Consider the following 21,006-nt stretch of genomic DNA (forward strand, 5'->3'; position numbering starts at 1 on the left):
CTGCCTGGAGGAGCAGTTAGGAACTTCCCAAATCATTAACCTTTCTGAGAGTACATTGGACTGGGAGGCACTCCCTCTGCAGCCCTGCTCAGGAGCCCTATTGATCAGCTGCACACTCGGTGCCTTCAAAGTTGTTTATGATCAATATGCAAATTGCCCATGGCATTGATCTAGTATTAATTTTCAATTAGAGAATCCACAAGGGGTCTCTGAGGGTCAATACCTAACAATGCAAAGGGAACTCCGCTGCAGAGGAGTGGCCTAGAGCTGATAAAAGCTTCCCTGAGCTTCCTTGCAGGTGCCAGGCCCTGGGGACAGCCACCTTCACAGTTGTCCCTGTAGTTCCCTCCTGAGTCAGACCCCTTCAGCCTCTGCCCTGCATTCCCTGGGGGGCCACAGGGACACCAGCTAGCCTGCCAGTGTTTGCCCCTCCACCCAGAACATGCTTCCATGCCTCCCAAGCCACACCCAGAGCCAGGGACCACTCTCCCCCACCCATTGGCTCCCCACCACACATACCTTCTTCCTCCCTCTCTCCCTCGCCTAGGTTTCTGCTTAGTCACAGAACGTCACCTTGGCATGCTGCCAGGGCTGGAGCTGGCAGGCTGCTGGGTCCCCAGAAATCTCAGGCAGCCAGGCTCAGCCGCAGGCTGCCAGGTTAAGCTTGGCAAACAACCCACTGATGTCATTTCACAAAACTAGGGAGAAGGAAAGGAAAAAGGTACAATTCCAAATCATCTGTTTCTCCTTTTTCTCTTCTAGCAACATTCGCCTACCTAACAGAACTCTCACCCCCATCGGTGCCTGTGTGTGTGTGTGTGTGTGTGTGTGTGTGTGTGTGTGTGTGTGTGTGAGAGAGAGAGAGAGAGACAGAGAGACAGAGAGACAGAGAAAGAGAGAGAGAGAGAAGATTACTTTACCACTTGCTTCTGGTTCCCAGAAGAGCCCCACCCACTAACCCCCCAGCAGCACAGGGCAGTGTGTGTGAGCCACCAAAGGGATGTCCCTGGAGAGAGTGTGCCAGCTGGGACTGTGGTAGCCAGGACCACAGGCATTCCACAACAGCCCCTAACAGCCCCCAAGAGACTCCGTGGGAAAGCTGTGCAGCCCGAGAAGCTGGGAGAGAAGACAGGGATCAGGTCCAGCTTTCTTCTCTCTGCCAGGGGCTCTGAGCGCAACATGTCTCTACTTTCTCTTCTGGAACACACCCTCTGAGTCTCAGCTCTCCCATATTCCAGGGCTCTGTCTGGAGACTGGACCCCACTCTGGATGGGGCAGCCGCCTGCCCACTTTTGGTTTTGCCACTCACTGCGCTAACTGGCGCATTAGCTGCCCAGGTTAATTGGCTTATGGATAACATTAATTACCATGTTGCTCATTAATGGATGAAATCTTTATTGGTGCCATTGATCAGCAGACTTGTTAGCTGGACTCCTAACCAATGGCGGATGTAACAAGCTCTCTTATTGGCATATCAATTAATGCAATCAATTCCTGGCCAGCCACTGCCATTTGCTCCCTTGGTTGCTAGGGGTAAGAGACGGACCCATGTCAAGGATGATTTTATTCAGAGTCCCCAGCTCTTCAGCTGGTGTGCAGGTGGCCTCTCTACCACTTGCGGCTCATCTACTGAGGAAAATAAAAGCACACCTACTCTTCTGCCTGAACATCATGTCCCGTGTTCTCAGAGTGACAAACGTGCTCTGCTCTATGGAGGCAGAGAGGGTAGGAAGAAAGATGGGAGAGGTTTGGGGACTGTTACAGCAAATACAAGATTTGAGGAATCCCAAATTTCTAGATTAGGCTCTGCTGGAAATGATTTATCTGGCCATCTGCAACAGTCAGGGAAATGATGGGACCACAGTGAAAATACAAACCACAATGTCTTGGACCTCTACTTGCCTGTTTGCCCAGACTCTGGGACTCCTTGGTCACATGGCTGACCTCACTTAAATAGGATGCACCTCTAATGGGGTCCTGTAGGAGAGCTTCACCTGGCCACACTCAGTACAGAAGAGGACCGCCACAAGGATCATGCCTAGTAAATCTAGGCACAGAAGTGACAAAACAATGTAACACAGGCAATCGGTCACGTCAGCAACACTCACACACACAGCTAGGAAACCGTTTCATCTCAGCAGCAAGGAGTACTAGGTGCTTATGTTAGTAAAGGATCCGGCAACTGGGAATGTGGGGTGGAATCCACAGAACGGTGGATTTAAAGCCAGGCTCTACTAAAGACCCATGAGCACAAGGGCATTAAACGCCACAGCAAAGGGATGCGTCCTAATATACCTGTAGCGTTGGGAATGGGTGTAGGGAATGCCTGACCCCGATGATACACTTGAAAAGGATTAACTAGAGTTTGCCTCAGCTTGAAATAGTATACCAGATTTGGTTCTAAAAAGCCAAAAAAAAAAAAAACACTACTCCGTTCACTGGGGCTATTAATAAACTTTGCAAGCATTAACGTTTACCTCCAGGAGAAGAGGGGACAAGCAGTAAGCCTTGTAGAAGCAGATGGGGGAAGGAAGCAGCTTTGGGTTGGGTAGTGATACAGCACAGGAGTCTGACCATGCTCTGGCTCAGGGACATAATTCTCAGTGTTTGAAAGCATGGCTCAGGGCTTCCAGGATAAACAATAGAAATATTTCCTCTCATTTATAAATAGAAAGTGACATTCTTCCACATGGAACACCAGTATTCCCATACTCAAAAGGACATAGGAGAGGAGAGTTCCAAACAGGCCGGCCATCCCCTCCGGAGCAGAGGAGGGAAAGGGGAAGAAGCTTTCAAGAGGACTTGAAGGCCTCCTCAACCACAGGAGTGCAGGTGGCAATGAGGAACTCATCAGTGATGACCACAACATGAGCAGGCCTGTTCTTCCAATGGCAAAAACCCAGTGTGCTGCTGGGGCAGAGTTCCCATGAGGCAATGGTGCCCGAACTGTTCTCGAGGACCCACAATGCTGCAAGGGTTTTGTCAAATTTTATTCTGGTCTCTTTTTCAATGCTAGAATCATAACAAATACCCAACCAGCATTGAGTTGATTCCAATTCATAGTGCCCTGTAACAGGGTTCCCAAAACAGTCAATCTTTATGGGAGCTGACACCCTTAACTTTCTCCCACAGAGCAGCTGATGGGTTGGAACTTCTGACCTTATGGTTAGCAGTCCAACACCTAACCCACAGTGCCATCAGTAAGTATATGCATGTGTTATATAACACAGTGGAGGTCAGGGTATTGACCTGCATGGCAAAGTTAACTGATTTGTGTGTAGACCTCAAAGTAAACCTTCTCCTGTCACTTCTGCTTAACTGACGGCTATGCTGAGCTTGCAAGGTAAGATGCTACAAAACGGTTACCACATGGAACTGCTTCCATACACAGGAAGATTTCATAATGATGCCCAAACATAATAATACACAAAGCCAAAGCTCAGTCTGATACTATTTTACTGTCTTCCAGCTAATTTACATCAAAATTTCTGTCAGCTTTGCCTTCGTCCCATTTTTGACATAAGCTATGCTACAAATCTGGATTCCTACAATAGCTATCTACCACGTTTCTGTTGACTTACCGTACTGCAGCTGTTTGTGTGTTGTTATGCTGTGAAGCAGTGCACCTGGTACTTCAAACTCTAGCAGGATTAACTTTGATAAGCAGCTTCTAAGACGAGAAGTGAAGCCCTCACAATCTACTGAAAACTGGCCAATGAAAACCCTATGCATCACTGTCTGATCAACTCCTAGAAGGTGAGTCCCTGAGGTGGGAAGGCTGCCTACCGAATTGGTGCCAGACCGGGCAGTATTTGGATCCTTTGTACATGGGCTAGCTGTCAGTTGGAACAGACTAAATGGAAACCAATAACAGTAGCAAAACAGCTATAATTATAGGACTTGAAGGAAAATGTATATATAAGGGTGAGGCAAAAAGTATACTACAAAACTATAGAAACCTTCATTACACAAAAAATACCCAAATATGAAGCTATTTCCTTGACAAGTCCTTCATGTGGTCTTGTCACTCTCTGCTAGCAGATTTCCATCTCCCTAACTCTTCCCTGAAGAATTCTGTACTTATCCCATGTCAAAACAGCAGTTCTGGCACCCGGAAGGGATTAAAGTTGTGTTTCTTTTCAATGTTCTTTGAATATTGGGAATAAAAAGTCTCCAGGGGCAATCTGAGGGCTATATTGTGAATGGGATACGGTTTCCCACAAAATTCTCATAAGACAGCTCATGCTACCCTTTAAGAATGAATGAGTACATTGTCAGGATGGGGGGGTAAATTCTGTAGCACAACTTTTTTGGCTTTTTTTTTTGGTACCAATGAAGCTTTTAATTTTCTTAAAACTTCTTCATAATGTATCTCTGTCTCTGTGATTATCCTGTGTCCTTCCAGAATATCAACAAAGATGACTCCTTTGGAGTCCCCAAAAGACCCCTAACTGTCTAAGTTTACTTCTCTGCCTTAATTTTATTTGGTCAAACTTATCCCCTTGGAAGGCACTGTTTTGACTGTACTGTGTTGGGGTAAAGACTCATCCCTGGCTATGATTCAGTCCATAAAATCATCTTCATTAACTTCCATCGTGCTTTGTAAGACTGATGGGGAGATGTGCTATTTGAGGGAGTTGGATCTTCACACATAGCTTTTGAAGCTCACTGTTAGCTGAAGCAAGATGTTCAAAGTGAAAATGCTGCAGCACATGAGATGCCAACTCAGCTAACATCTCATCAGTAGCCATTCTATGGTCTTCTTCCACCAGTATTTGGTCATCAGCCACAGTTTAATTCATTCATCAAGGCTGACAGCCTTGCTTCTCTTAGCTCATGTCTGAGGTCTTCCCAACATTTCTTAAGATACTTAATCTAAGAATTGTTTGTTTGTTTAAATTTGTGATAACATTCCTATAAACTTGTTGCAAAGCTTCAATGATGTGAGATGTCCAGTTGAGTTTTGTTAAAATTTGATATTTGCCCTCATCCCTAAAGTCACTTTTCTCCTTGGCACAATAAGTATCCTTTTCTTGTAGGACAAGTATATTACTGAGGGAACATATCTGTAGTCATCACTGACCACAGGGACATGTGAAAACATGTTTTGTTTGGAATAAACCTGTGAACTGGAACCCAACTAGAAATGCTTTTGTTTACATACTCTCATACATCTTAAGGAGTCTTGCTTTAGCATGTAGGATAAGCACTGGACTACAAGGTTGGTTTGAACCACGAGGTCAGCAGTTCAAACTCAACAGCCACTCTTCAGAAACCCTATACAGGGTCACTATGAGTCAGAAACAACTCAACAGCACTTAACAGCAACAACAACATACATGTTAAAGTTCCCAGTAAGAAATGAAAAGCTCTCAGCTCAAAGTTTACAAAGCACTTCCACACACATTTAGCAGACTATCAATATTCTGTGGGTGTATGAAAAATAATGTACTAAAATGAAGAGGGAATCCTGGTATGATGCTGTAAGATAAAGCACTGGACTGCTAAAAGCAAGGTTGGCGGTGCAAACCCACCAGACACTCCTTAGAAACTCTACACAGAGTCACTATGAGTCAGAACAAATTTGACAGCACTTAATAAAAAGGAGCTCTGGTAGCATAGTGGTTACGAATCGGGCTGCGAACCTTAAGGTCAGCGGTTCGAAACTACCAGCTGCTCCGCGGGAGAAAGATGAGGCTTTCTACTCCCGTAAAGATTTACACCCTCGGAAACCCTATACAGGGTCGCTATGGGTCGGAACCGACTCGATGGCACTTAACAACAACAATAAAGACGAAATGAAGACAGTAGTTTCATGTTTGTTTGGGTTTTCCCCCAGTAAAAAAATGCAGAAATAGGATTATCTCGATGAGATTCCCTGGAAGCAAAACCAAGTCACTTTAAGAAAAAAAATTATAAAAAGCTACTTACTCTCCCTGAGTAGCAAGTTGTCCTTGCTTTGATCTTCTAACGAAACAAGAGGTCTCCATGATGGGTTTTCCCCATTCAAAGATAAGTCCTGAGACACTCTCTAACATAGAAGGAGACCGAGATGTCAATTTCTCCATTTATTTATTCATTACCTCATGAATCAAACATCTCTAATGGGACCTTTCCTGCCGGCAGGTAACTTACTCTCCAGCAGACCCACGCGAGTACCAGGAGATGTCACTGAACCATCATGGCAGCATGCGCTTGGACAAGACAACTCTTTCAGTACTGGAGGCTGCCTTTGGTCATCTGAGGGTTGACCAGGGTGGTATTGGATGGCCTGTCCAAGATTCAGAGTAGGCTACATCAGACACTACAGGTTAACAGGCACACATCACTAAAGGATCAAGTCCACCCACTCTGAAAAGACTTCCTAAGATCCGAATCCAGGTCTCCCTGCATCTTCACCTGGATAGTTAGGTATCAAGGTATTCCCCACCAAACACAATAATAAGTCTTATCAGAATTGAGCTATAAATCTGTGAAGACGCCAATAATTTCTAGCCAAGGGAATAACACCACAAAAGTACTTTTTAAAGTAATTACTCAGATTCCAAAGTGCTGCCCTAATGAGCCTTCTTTCTGCCCAGAACTTACTAAGAGGAAAAACTACCTTCTGGTGCAGTAATTACTGCTTTCCCCTTCAAACTTCTAACTGGAGATCGATGCTGCATTTTAAGACCCATTGATTTACAATTAGCCTGGCTTTCCTGCTAAAGTGTTTTTTAAGCAGAGTTTACTTTTATTTTGAAATCTCCGAGATCTGGTTCTTGGATTTTACATCCTCAGGAGAGAGGACTGGAAATCTCAAAGAGGAAAATGCTCATCCGAAGAGAGGGATGGAAACATGCAAAAGTCTGCGCAGGAAAGAAGGGAAGGGCGGACACAAGGCTGTTTCCACCCCGCATATTCCGCGGAGGGAGGCGGAGTCAAAATTCAGGAGAAAGGGGAAGGAATGAAGAATCCGGAAGAGAGGACGCCTCGGCCCGGCAGCTGCGGAGTCGGTACAGTGTGCAGGCTAGTCAAGCAGAGCTGATGCCAGCGTGGCTCGGCTCGGGCAGCTCTCATTGACTTTGCTGTTTCTCAGCGTGCTTAGGAAAAGAAAAAGCTTTGTGCAGTAGGGATAGAGCTCTAATGTGCGTGTCCAGAGTGGAGAGCGGAAGTAAGCACTGCTACTCAGAATCTCATGTTGCTTGCTCCAAGCTCCGCTTCCTCCGCCAGAAAGAAGACAGCAAAAAAGGTTGCTGGCCTGGCTTCTCTCCCCGCCCATCTGACAACTACAGCTTTCAGTCTCTGGGACTCTTTCTTTTCTTTGCCTTACATGTTTGAGAAACTGGGAAGCTGGCCCGGCACCTCCATGATAGAATCTGTCACTTCTGAGGTTGTACATGAGAACAACGCCCCCCCCCCCCGCCAACACCCCCCCCAACACACACACACCTCGCACCCTGGCTAAAGAGCAGACCTGCAATAAAGATGGACGGCTTAAGCAATGGGGAAATGACCTGGGATGCCTGGAAAGACAGGTCCCAATGTCCCCGCCTTCACCGCCGTTTTGGCCCCGGGTACACATCTTCACTCACACCGACTCCCAAGAGGGACACACTAAAGCAAAAAATAAAATGTCCAAACAACAATAAAAAAGGGGTGGGAGGAACAAAGCTACTAACTTTTTGCTTTTTTTAAAGAAAGTATTTTATATAGCAAGATTGTATAGGCCAATTTCAAAGACTAATACGAAAAAAAGTGCAATTAAATCCTTGAAAAACTGACAGATCAGCAAAACAAAACCACCCCGAGGAGAGCCCGATTGAGCCTCATTAAGAAAGAGTTCAGCCTGTTTTTAAAACCCTTCTTAACACTTAGCTGGGTACCTCCCAGCAGTGAGGGCTCCCAATGCGGCTGGCATAATTAGTGTCAAAATGGAAAGGAAAAAAAAAAAAAAAATCAACGTAGGAAATGGAAATTAAAACGCAAATTTAAGAGGGGTAGGTGGCTCGGAGGAGGCTCAAATTGAAAACTCAATCCAAATTTCAACAGCAAACTCCCATCAGTCGACCCAGGAGGACTGGGAGTGATACAGAGAGAGCCCTGCCTTCCACAGGTATAAATACATTACCATTAAATAGGAAGAGCTGAGGAGATTAATGCTGCAAACCCCCATCTCCAACTCTCCCTTCCCCCCAAAATATACTCCACAATGTGGCCACATCAACTGCAGGAGGCAGGGTTAATAGCACAGAGACTGGAAAATACACTGACCTCTACATCAATTATAACCGTCCCACCTGACAATGGGGAAAATGAGATCTGGTGACAAATTTCCACACCTTCAGCCACCAGCATCCCCCAACACCGGGGTGGCTCCCACACATGTGAAAGCATACACGTGACAGCCAGTGAATGTATTACCTCAGAAACCACTAGCCTGTAACAAGGAGATACGGGAGCTCACATCCATGATGGAAGAGCAGGCCACTAAAGAAGGGCTGCTCCAGAAATGCGAGAGATGGCAGGGCCATGAAGCCATTTTATTAAATCAGGCAAATTCTAATTTATTCTGCAGAGACAGAGGAAAGAAAATGGATTCGTTCTCAGAGCACCCTCTCAGCCAGCTCCTATCACCTCAACCAAGAGAGGAGGAGACAGAAAGCGCCAAGATTCATCTGGAAATCAAGGAGAGGTTTCCCCGGGTAAGAAGCCAGCACTGAAATCTTTCTATTTCAACTCCTGCACCAAGAACATGGCGAATAACGCTTACACCGACAGGAGAAGCTCGGGGCTTTTCAGTTTTTCTGATGACACCAGTGGGCGAACAGGGCTTATGAATTTCGTCATTGCAACATGAACTCAGACAACCGCAAACTAGATGAGATGCTGACAGGACTCCTGGAACATGTCCCGCCCCTCTTCCCCCAAAGGCAAGAAACACCACCTGCCACTTTCACCTTAGTAGGAATTGAAATGTCGATTTTCAAGTCAGAAAAAAACGGAAAAGAAACGCTGTGCTTGAAAATACCAAGCACAGAGGTTGTCTTTCATTAACAAAAGGCACTTGTGTTTAGACTGCAATTAGAAAACCACAGTTTGATTAAACAGTCACAAGAAGTTTGGTCCACCACTCTGCCGGCATCTCAGGGAGTACTGCTAAAAAGCCCCAGTGATTCTGAAGAGAAATAAGCTGATAACATGGCAAGTGTGTAACCACACAGCTGGATGCTATCCGTGTCTATCTGTTCTGGAGCAAAGGCAAAAACTAGGAAGACTGACAAGAGGCACTTGAACTGTGATCAGACCGTCCACCACCAGTGGCCGCACTACTCTTGACTGAACATAAAGGAACATTCAAAGTGTCATGCAAAACTTGGGGGACTTCTCTATCAAAGCTCAGGGTAGGTGCACCAACTTGTTGCCTGGCTTTGGCCAGCTAGGAGTCAAGATCCCTCACACTCCTAAACCACCTCTGGAAGGAGGAGGAGAAGAAAAGCAGTGTTTACTTTTCACCTGATGTGTAAGGAGTATTCATTACACAGCGTTAGAACACCTGCCCAGGGCAGAGATGGAAGTGCCCAGGTCCACAGGTCCAGATTCTCACAGAAAGACTTGCATGCTTACTCTTCATAAACAGAGGAAAAGCTCCTCGAGGGCTTTTAGCCATCAACACTCTCAACATTCAAGAACTGCAAACTGATGATTGGTTCTTCCTATATCCACATCTGCCTTGATAGAAAGAAGATGCCCAGTTAGAGTGAAAAGCTTGGACCATGTACTTAACACATTGTAAAGTGGGCTTCCATAAATAACTAGGGCCTGGCTTATTAGACAGCTGGACTGATCAGTTTTCATTTCATGGAAATCACACAGACAACCCAAAAGACAAGGCAAGTCCAGGGCTGGGGCAGTCAATGCTGAGAACCCCACACTGCCACCTGCAGGTGATGCTTCAGATTGCAGCTCACGCAGAGATAAGTGCAAACTCACAGTCTATAAAGGCACATGCCCAAGCTTAGTGGTTACAAATCAGGCTGCTAATCTCAAGGTCAGCAGTTCGAAACTACCAGCAGTTCCGTGGAACAAAGAGGAGGCTTTCTGGTCCTGTAAAGATTTACAGCCTGGGAAACCCTGTGCAGGGTTCGCTATGAGTTGGAATCAACTCCACAGCACACCACCGTCACTGCCAAGGCTGCTTTGAAATCCTTCTGAATATGACAACACCCACGTCATGTCAAGGATGCTAAAACGGCCAGCCAGCTAATACTGTCTGATGGCTTCGTACATGCTGGGTTGTAGACTGTCTTCCTAGGCATTTCTGAGCATGTCATTGAAAGAAAACTTTATGAACAGGACTCATTAGCTAGCAAAATGCTTCATCCCATGTAATAACCCAAGGCTCACCAAATTGCAGGGTAATCAGTATATTTTAGTTTTTTTACAGCATCACAACCACTTTGATTTTTTTAAGAACAGGAAACAAACTACCTGGATAATGGGAAAACAAACTTAATTTGAAGTTAACAAAAACAAGAGCCATCTTTTGTCCCCCAACTACAGGTTGCTGCCTTGCTAGGTTTTGGAGAGTGTCTGACCCATTCACTCCACCACTGCTGACAAGCAGAGCTGCCTCCCAACCCAGAAGCTCTCATCTTCCAAACAAAGGAAGGGTTTTCTTGCTGTCTTCACCACCTGACTGTCTGAATGCCTAAGAGCCCAGGGAAGGAGGACTGAAAGGCAGGGCAGCCAATCAAAACTAATCTCTACCCTGGAAGTAAATTCAGCATTTGGTCCCCTGAGCTCATGTCCAGGGAGGCGGAGGTGGCAGCTGGTAGGGTGGGGGTGCTTTTCCTAGTGGCTCCCACCATGGAACCCCAAAACTAACCTGGGTCTTTCTGCTCAATGTCTTTCACTAAAATTAGTCTCAGGGGAAATTTTTTATTTTATTTTTTTAGATCCAGTCCAAAACTAAATCCAAAGCAACCAAGCTGATTTTATGACTTATTTCTTTCTTCTTTCGTGAACAGAGAAGGTTAATATAAGAGCAACTCCTTGGCAAACCTTTTAGGGTAATTCAAGCGACACTGATGTGAATCAATGTTCCCTTTGTGAACACATTACTTGGCAGAAACTGGCTTCTTGTAACCCCCTTAAACCTAGCCAGCAAAACAAAAAGAGGGGGAAAAATGTCCTTCAAACAAAAGGATGAGGTGAAAATAAAGAGAGTCGACTCCACTTTATTCTCTTTCATAGAAGCAAATGGATCTGCTGCTTTCATACATTAATCAATCAATATCACCGACTGTACATCAGCAGGGTAGCCAAGTTATGAATGACCTTTCTGGCAAAGAGGACACTTTTAATGCTCATAAGACTGCTCTGAGCTTAGCAACTTTCCGAATTTATGCCTGCATGATTACCCCTTGGAGGCGGGCGGCTGTTAGCAGTGCACTAAATATGGCAAGGTTAGTCGTTTCCAATTTGCACAGAGGGAAGGAGAGACGTGGCCTGGGCTGCCCCGATTCTGCAGGTGCTGCTACAACCTGGGCCAGGTGGGGGCAGAGGCACTGGCAGCCTGGGACCGCAGAGTATGCTGACCTCCTATTTCACTTCAGAGAATTAAATTCTGTGTCTGAGCAAAACTGCACAAGGGGCTAGGCCAATCCAAATAGGGCAGCAGCAGGCAGTGAATCTGGAAAACTGGCAGCTGGAAGGTTACCCACAGTGGGGGAATTCCTGGGCTCCATCACATCCTCCTGCTACTGACTTCTGCCTGCACCTCTAAAAATCCTCTCCACACTCTTCCAGTGGGTAACGCGTAACTAAATCATCCAATGAGAAACCCATGTAAAATATGTTTAAAACAACCCATCAAACAGCAAGTCTATTCAACGGGCATGGTGGACTCTCCAGAATTGGAGCTTTCTCTCATCTTCTCTTACTGCCTCACCAATGCCAAATTTCTCTTCATCATCAGACTGCAGGGGAGTTCTGGGTGGAAATGGGGCAAGGGGCTGCCTATGGGTGGGGTTTCCATGACAATCAACCATCATCCCATGCCCCATCACCACCTCAGCTTCTCTGCCCATGCCCCTTTCTCAATGGAAACATGGTGGCCATTTACCAAAAGAAGCCCTACTTCTCTCTTTCTCTCACTGAGGGGCACACAGTGACAGGGTAATTTTAAATACAGCTTTCACTTGACATACACAAACCCAGTTGCTGTGGAGTCAATTTCGACTCATGGTTGACCCAATGTGTGTTAACACAGAACTGAGCCCCATGAGCGATTTTCAGTGGCTGGTTTTTCAGAAGCAGACCACCAGACTTTTCTTCTGAGTTACCTCCGGGAGGGTTCAAACCTCCACTCTTTGAGTGAGCAGCCAGTACACTGACTGATGTCACCACAGAAGAGCTCTTCATGTAAATTACAAGGGAAAGAAACGCAGAGGCGAAAGCGTGGTCCTCACTAGAACTTGGGGAAACTTCAGAGTACAAGTGTGTTCATCAGACACCGGGCCTCACTCTACGGAGTTGTCCAGCTGAGAAAACCACGTAGCCAGTGGTGTGCACTGGGGGTCTGGAGGATGCAGTTTACATGCATCAATATACCTAACACCTACAAGAGTGAAACTGTAATAGGCTTTTTTGAACCTCTGAACGCACTTGATCCAATTACAAGGACACTTCTAATCCTATGGTCTTGTCTGCATGGGCTACAAGCAGACCCTGTTGTTTTCCTTACTGCAGATGCTACTGGAGTCAGTGACTTTGCCAAATTTTTTGGTGTTTTAGCTCCAATGCAGCAGCAACTAGTATTTCGGAATCAATATTATGAACTTTGTGAGAATAAAGTAGAAATCAAAAAAAGAAAAAGGACAAAAATTTTAAAAAAGGCTTCCGCTCTGTTATCAATAAAGTTGTAACAAATATTGCGGTAAAATTCTACATAGAAATATTTTGCAAAACAGTTTTGTTACTAGTATTCATATAATCTAGGGAGTTTATCCTAGGGGTCCATGGGATAAACACTGGACTGTGAAGCACACAGTCAACAGTTAGAGTCTAATAGCTACTTCCTGAGAGAAAGATGTGGTTTTCTGCTGCTGCAAAAAATTAAAAACTTTGTAAAGCCTCTATGGTCCTGGTATGGTGCTGTGGCTTAATGCACTGGACTGCAAAGTGTGTTTGAACCATAAGGTCAGCAGTTCAAGCTCACCAGCTGCTCCTTGGAAACCCTATACAGGGTCGCTATGGGTCAGAACTGACTCGACAGCACTCAACAACAAACCCACTACGGAGACCTGGTGTGGTGCTGCAGGGGAAAGCACAGGACCACAAGGTCAGTTTGAACCACAAGGTCAGCAGTTCAAACTCATCAGTCACTACTAGAAAACCCTTTACAGGGTCTCTATGAGTCGGGATTGACTTGATGACACTTAATAACAACAAACCCTATACAGAGTTGAGACCAACTCCACAGCACTTAACAACAACAAATTTACATAATCTCAGAAAATAGTACATTTAAGCAATTTATAACCATATTGCTCACATGTTATTTCATGACTATAATGGATAATAAATGTCACTAAGGGCTCTGTATGGTCCATGGTGGGAGGAAAGGGAGGTGACACCATAAGTAACCACACTGAGTGACACCAACCCCAGTGAAGCCACTGAACGTGACACACATTTATTAGATGATGTGGAACCACTCTAGTTATGGACCTAGGAACACCATCTGTCTGGCTGTCCCTTATATAGATTCCTCAAGTCAAGAGAGTTTATTTAGAGAGGACTCGCCTCCAATGCTATGGCAGACAGAGGCTGTGCCCCGAGACCACTAAAGAGGCTCCAAGGCCAATCAGAAACAGCTACAGAAACAGGGTGACAAATAAAAGTCAAGAAAACCAGAGGAGAGCCCTGATTTTACAGGTCGCACTTGGACATCTCTCATGAGATGGAGAGTTCTTCTTTATGTGGGCGCCCCTCCAGCAAGATGGATGTTTGTAACTCCATGCATCTTTGGGAAGAACAACCTTCTCCGAAAGTTGCAAACTCACTAATTTAGGAGCTATAAAAAACGTTCCCTTTTCCCTCATCATTGAACAAACCTCAAAAGCTTGTCCCTCTCTGCTATCTTCATAAACTTCTAAGTCGTCTTTGGGGCTGCCATGCTCTGTGTGGTGTCTGTCACAGAATATAGAGCATGTACACATGGGGTGAACCAGAAACAGATATCTGGTCCCTGTTTGTTTCTACATCTTTGCCCAACCCTCTCTCCGAAAAACTCATCCACTGCCTACAACTGAAAACTCTCATTTTTCTGCATTGACTTTACAGTTTCCCGGGGTTTTCCTAAGTTACAAACACCTCTTTCTCCTCACCTTCATCTCTTACTGACCAGCAGCAACTAGTCAGTCTAGGCTTTCCCTCACACCCCTTCCATTTCCCATTCAGATGACTCAGAACCTGCCATCCACCTGAAGGTACCTGTATAGTCTACGTCTCCACAGCCCTTTGTTGTATACTGATTGCCATATATTATCTGTGTTTATTTTCTAAATAAAAATGAAATTAGCAAAGAAAATGGAGTATTTCCTTCCACAAAACATTTGATGGGCAAGTCTCACGCTAGAGGCAATACAAGGTGAATTTAACTTCCAGGACAGACAGAGACACGATGAAGCAGCAGACAGTCCACATGTATGTTAGGTGACAACTAGCATGCTGTTTTACAAGCGAAGGAGAACAATATGACACTCTTGACGAAGTTCTCAGTGTCCCCTGAAGACCAGTGTCTCACACTGAAGGAGTACTCACTGAAAACTTCAACCTGAAAATGCGAAGTTGCCAAGATGCAAAAGAAGCAAGAACCAGAAAGTTCAACATAAGAGTCCCTATACTGTTAAAATTCCATATAGTTGATACAACTGTAATTTTTGGTTTAGTTTTCTGAATTACCTGCCCCATGACTGTAAATTCTGTAAGAACAGGAACTATGAATAAATTATGTATTATTTAACCTTGGAGTCCTGGAGTGGCATGGCAGGAGAGGCACTGGACTGATAATCGCCAAGGCTGCACTTGAAACTTACCAGTCACTCACAGAAACCCAAATCAGGGTCTCTATGAATCAGAACCAACTGGATGACACTTAATGCAACTTAAAGTGTCAATTTACTCCTGTCAGGCCACAAGTACACCTGGCTAGTTGTTTCTAGCCCCAGACTCCGGGTACAGCTTATAAAGGTGTGGTCAGGGATCTGGAGGTCATGTCAGCAGTGCTGACCTTCAGTCCACCCCAGGGTCTTTGCACTGGCTGGATCTTCAGCCCAGAGTGCTCTCTCCTTTCTTTTTCACATTGTCACAGCCTAAAGGTCATGACCCTAAACAAAGGCAAAGGGTCAGACTTTTAGCAGGCCTTCGCTGTACTCAGGGTAACCATAGTTACTGAGGAACAGGTCCCTTGATGGAAGGAATGACCTTAGAGTATCAATGCTTTGCTAACTCTAAGTGAAACAGGAGATTTGAGGTAATGATCACCAGCATTGTTTACAATGAAGGAGAGTCAGTCAGATATTGTTGTGTGCCTCCTGATAGGACACTACCACTCATGAAGGCATGTTGAAGAAAAGAAAAACAAAACAAACCAACCTGAATCAGAGCATGCCTCTAGATGTGACCAGTTCACAGGAAACACAGGGGACTAAAGAACATGTTAACCGGCAACTGCAGAAAACCCCACAGCATGCATGACTCAATTTCTTCAACAAAAAGTACACTACGGGAACATGAAAGAAAATCTACAGATTAAGAGAAAGCACACTAATGAAGGTCAAAGGCTACAGCCTTCAGTATGGATTGTAACTCAGAGTAAATAAAACAAAAATCCTCACAACTAGACCAATAAATTCTATCATGACAAATGGAGAAAAGATTCAAGTTGTCAATGACTTCATTTTGCCTAGATCCGCAATCAATGCTCATGGAAGAAGCAGTCAAGAAAGAACAGCACAAGCTGTGGCACTGGGCCAATGTGCTGAACAGACCCCTGTAAGGTATTAAATGGCAAAGATGTCACTTAAGGACTAAGGTACACCTGACCCTAGTCATGGTATTTTCAATCACCTCATATGCATGTGAAATCAGGGCAATGAATAAGGAAGACCAGAGAAGACGACTTCACAGTACCATGGACTACCACTGCCAGAGAATCAACCGATTTCTCCTGGGAGTACAGCTGGAGTACTCCTTAAAAGCAGGGGGCGTAGACTGCATCTCATGAGCTTTGGCCATGTTGTCAGGAGGGACCAGTCCCTGGAGAAGGACATCATGCTTGGTAAAGTGGAGGATCAACGAAACCAAGAAGATCCTCAAGATGGACTGAGACAGTGACTGGAGCAATGGGCTCAAACAAAAGCAACAAGAAACAATGTGAGGAGGCCACAGGACCAGGCTGTGTTTCACCCTACTGCATGTAGGGTCATTAGGACTTGGGATAAAGCACTGGACTGCCAGGTCAGTTTGGACCACACGATCGACAATTAAAACTCACCACCCCGCTCCTTGGAAACCATATACATTGGCCACTGTGAGTCAAAACCAACTCCATGGCACTTTAACAACAACAAAAGACATCAATCAATGGCAATGGGCAGATAGTCTGTGCTTGTATCCAAAATCAAACAGACTGACTTTAAAAACAATCCTGCTGTGGTAGATGAGGTTTGGTCAACTTGACTGGGCCAGAATTCCCAGGAGTTTGGCCATTGAGATGTGGCTATCCATCGCCGTGAGATAGCGATGAGAAGCCAGTCAACTGAGAGGGTGTGTCCTTGGGAGTGTGGCCTCTTCCTAATATAATGGACCCACTGGAAAGGTTCACTCTCTTCTCTGCTGGGGACTGGGGACTCTATGATTGTGAGCCAGTTCCTTGATAAAAACTTATTATTTTACATATACACACACATACATATAAACACACACATGTATGTTCTACTGCTGTAGAGAACCCAGGCTAGACACCCACATGTAAGATAACTGGCATCTTCGGAGTACAGACTCAATAATATGTGATGACTTTAAGGGGCATGACCATTATACTGTTATTGCTGTTGTTGTTGTTATGTGCCGTTGACTCCAACCCATAGCGACCCTGTATAGGGTTTCCGAGAGGTAGCTGGTGAGCTTGAACCACCAACCTTGCAGTTCACATGGCTTTGCAGTGGGACACCTTAACCCACAGCGCCACACCAGGACTGTAGACAAGCTAGAAAAGATAAGACGCATACTGAAATTGCTATGGATGAGATTATCTGGGATTTAGCTCAAAACAGTTTCCTATGGGGAAAGAGGTGCAGGAGCTACAGGTTAGACAAGAATGACTGGCTGTGAACTGAAATCCACTGAGGATGGGCAGTGGGTTCATGGGGTCACCATAACATTCTCTCTACTTGTAAGGTAAACCTCTCCTGCAGAATGGCTACAGGTTTGAAATGTCAGCCTTTCAGGTAGCAGCCAACGTCCAGCTCACAGTGCTACCAGGGCATCATACACCAAGTTCAAGTCTGTGCCTAATGCTTTATGTTTATTTACACTCACAGCCCCTCTGGAATGTAAGCTCCATGAGAACTTGGGGTTCATCTGTGTTCACGTGGCACATAGGGAGGAGCTTCATTGAACAGATATTAGAATGCACACATGCACATGCATGAATATGATATAGGTCACTGAGCAGCCTACAGCATTGCGCTGTGGATGTTCATAGAGGTAAACGGGCATTCACCCAGCGTCTTAGAAAGACATGAAAATATTACCATACCACACAAACAGTTTTAAGCATTGCAAACTAGCAACCGATTGTCACGTATTAAAACACACACGGCACTCGGAAACCTTTCTGTAAACCTGTGAATGAAGTGCCAGATCACTTCAAAGAAGCAGCTGATTGTTTGGGAAGCCTGTGGTTTCTGGACGCTCAACAAGATGGCTGGTATACATGGGCCCACCAGTTCCAGTTCCAAGGGCTGTAGGCTAAGTCAGACTCCAAACCAAGAATGAAAGCCATTACTCATCCACATGGAATGTTACCATAAGGATGGAGCTTAGGCAATCCAATGGAAGTTGCGTTCAATTTATAAGTCACGATGATGTCAATTGACAATAATAGACCCGGAATCCTAGTGGGGGAGCATGTCAGTTCAGTTCCTTCCAGTTAGGAGAACCTGAGCAGGCCCTGGCTCTCCATCTACTAAGACAGTATTTCTAACAAGTGAATTCTCTGCTTCTTTCTACCTTCAAGCTGAACTACCTTAATGTTTTTTAAATAGAAAATGGGATATTAGCATAAGAACCTAAGAAAGCAATTTTTAAATTTTCAAAATAAAGTCTGTAACTCCAAGGTACCCCACAAATAAGTACTCACTGGAGGCTGCCAAGCACCAGAATCAACTAGGCAGAACCAGAATTAATTAGGCAGAACCAGAATCAAATGACGAGACTGAGGCCCAGGCGGGCCAGAAGGGGAAGAAACCAACAGGTGTTTGTGGCTGGCTTCCTTCTGAGGTCCAGCGCCAGGAATCCAGAACCAGAATCAAATGACAAGACTGAGGCCCAGGTGGGCCAGAAGGGGAAGAAACCAATGGGTGTTTGTGGCTAGCTTCCCTCTGAGGTCCGGTGGGCACCAGGAATCCAGGTGAACCCTCAGGTTGTCAACAAGCCCATGTGACCTCCAGCTGGGTTATAGATGACTCTTGCACTGGTGGCAGTTCCAGGCTGGCTTCAAGAACCCTTTCTAACACTAAGGTCCAGTTTACTCTGTAGAGAGTGCCAACAAGAACAAACTCAGAACCTGTCACTACCCAATGTGCCAACCCAAGGGTAGGAGTCAAGACTCAAGGTCTGTGAGGCAGGACCAGGCAGCAACAGGAGTGGCAGGCTTTTTGCTGCCGAGGTGGGCATGGCCTCCCATTAACCATGGCCATCACTGTGTGGCCATCATCACTTCCAACCCATATCAACTGTGGGCATTCAATGTCTAGGCTGGTTCTTCGCAGTTCCACTGCTGACCAAAGCCCTGGTGCCTGCTGGGACGTCTTCTGTGGGGTTGCGTGTTCTGTGGGTTGAGGACACGGTGATGTCGCTCTGATTTCTTTGTGAAGCATTCAGTCTGAAGCTGGATGTCCCTTGCAGGGAAGGTGGAGGACATATACACCAAAGACTATGCATAACCCAAAGCTAGGCTGGCAGACTTTACAGAAACACACCACCACATCTTTCTCCCCAGAGCAGCTGGTGGATTTGAACCACCAACCTTTTGGTAGCAGACAAATACTTTAACCACTGTGCCATCCAGAGCTCCTTTGAAGGCAGGTAATGACCTGGTATCACTGTTGATCCTGACAGATTTCATTAGGTATTATTGTTTCATTAGGTATTGTCATTTATCCTGGTACACAATACTGTCTTTCTGGGGAAGTTCTGCAAAACAGGAACAGTCATTCACTTTGGGATGGAAAAAAATCACATTTTATGGGGTGGTGGGATTTCCCAGTACCACACATATCTACAACTGTGTAAACATTCAGCAAGGACAGCTTTTCTTATTTTGATGTGCCGCTCAACGTAACAATGGTTCCCATTTACCGACCAAGGCCCAGCTGAGGCCAAAGTCAAGTTCAGTCTCATTCATGAACCTGCAGAGAGCAGCTCACTGTTGTACTGTCCTCCACAGAGTTGGAGACAAGGGGCAGCATGCAGATCTACTCCGAAGAGCACTCTTGAGTGCTCTTATGCAGGGCAGAACATCGAGAATCACATTGGACACCAGCACTTCATCAAACTGGGGGACAGGGCGCACACTGGGTAATTCTGGGTAGGAAGACAAGCCTCGCTTCTTAAATGTGTCCCCTTGCATCTGGAGGATGGACAGATGCATGAAACAGCTTTCAGAAGGCAAAACCTGCCCAACTCTGTGAGCTATGGGAAGCAGCAGTGTAATCCTATGAGCTAGTACACTCTGGAGCTGGGGAGGAGCTAAACATTCTTCCATCTATTGCTGACACGGGTTTAAATATATAATCCACATTTATTTTGTCGTATCATCTGTTTTTTTCTCATTTAGTCATTTCCTCTCAAATTTCTGGCGAGAGTGAAAGGGAACCAGGAGAGCATGGCCTTTTGCAGAAACATGAGAGGCTACACGCAGGTGCCTTTTTCTCAAGGTGGCAGCTTTCCTTTTCCAGCGACATCAGGGTCACAAAATGAACCTTGCAGTAAAAGCACACAGATGAGTTGGTTTTCCTGACTCGTCCTCTCAAATCATTGAAAGGGGTGTTTGTGTACATGTAAGGAACACGCCAGAGTACAAGTGTGCAGTGGGTCTCACCCCAAGTCCACCGTGGACCAATGGAGATCCTGCAAGATGACCCTAAAGGAGGAGTAGGACTGACTGAGACACAAGTTCCTCTGTGCATCTCTCCCAGGGTGGATCGTGGCCTGGCTGCTGCAGAAGTCATGTGAGACATTGGTCACTGCGCTGAAGAGGTTTACAGGCTTAGATGAATGGGAAGTCAGCCAAGTCTGTCAAATCTTTTTGGAACAATATGAGTTAAATAAACAGTCTACAATTTTGTGCAAGACTCTGTGGTATAGAGTAAGTGCTGTATTCATATAGAATAGTGGGAACTCAGGGAAGAAAAGTGCTGATGCCAACGATGACACCCTGACTTCATACCCATCCATGCTCCCGACTTGCTCCCGTTTACTCAGAACAACAGTACCAACTAGAGATGCAAGCCAGGCACTGTGCAATCATCCTCCTCAACGTCCACCTTCCAAGCATTCCCTCCACTTCACATCCTGCCAGCTTTCCCAGGGGATCTACCAGCACCTGTCTAAGGTACAAGCTCCCAATGGGGTCCCACTTCCTAGAGAGGAGAGTTCCAAGCTTTTCTTCCTTTTAGCTTCACTCATGTCTTATTTCTGCCCCTCCCCACTCACACTTTATATTTTGACCAC

General features: G+C 45.5%; 1 protein-coding gene across 1 annotated transcript in view; it reads right to left on the bottom strand.

The window, feature by feature from the left end:
- Positions 1-21,006, bottom strand: part of ZFHX3 (zinc finger homeobox 3) — a 201,392-nt gene that overhangs the window by 67,358 nt on the left and 113,028 nt on the right. Inside the window, exons 7-8 of the mRNA XM_006860200.1 lie at positions 14,359-14,384; positions 1,899-1,926 (exon numbers count right to left, since the gene is read on the bottom strand). Of these exons, the coding sequence (XP_006860262.1) occupies positions 1,899-1,926; positions 14,359-14,384 (54 nt within the window). The remainder of the gene's footprint in view (positions 1-1,898; positions 1,927-14,358; positions 14,385-21,006) is intronic.

This window comes from Chrysochloris asiatica, unplaced genomic scaffold (assembly GCF_000296735.1).
Source record: "Chrysochloris asiatica unplaced genomic scaffold, ChrAsi1.0 scaffold00037, whole genome shotgun sequence".
Taxonomy (NCBI): domain Eukaryota; kingdom Metazoa; phylum Chordata; class Mammalia; order Afrosoricida; family Chrysochloridae; genus Chrysochloris; species Chrysochloris asiatica.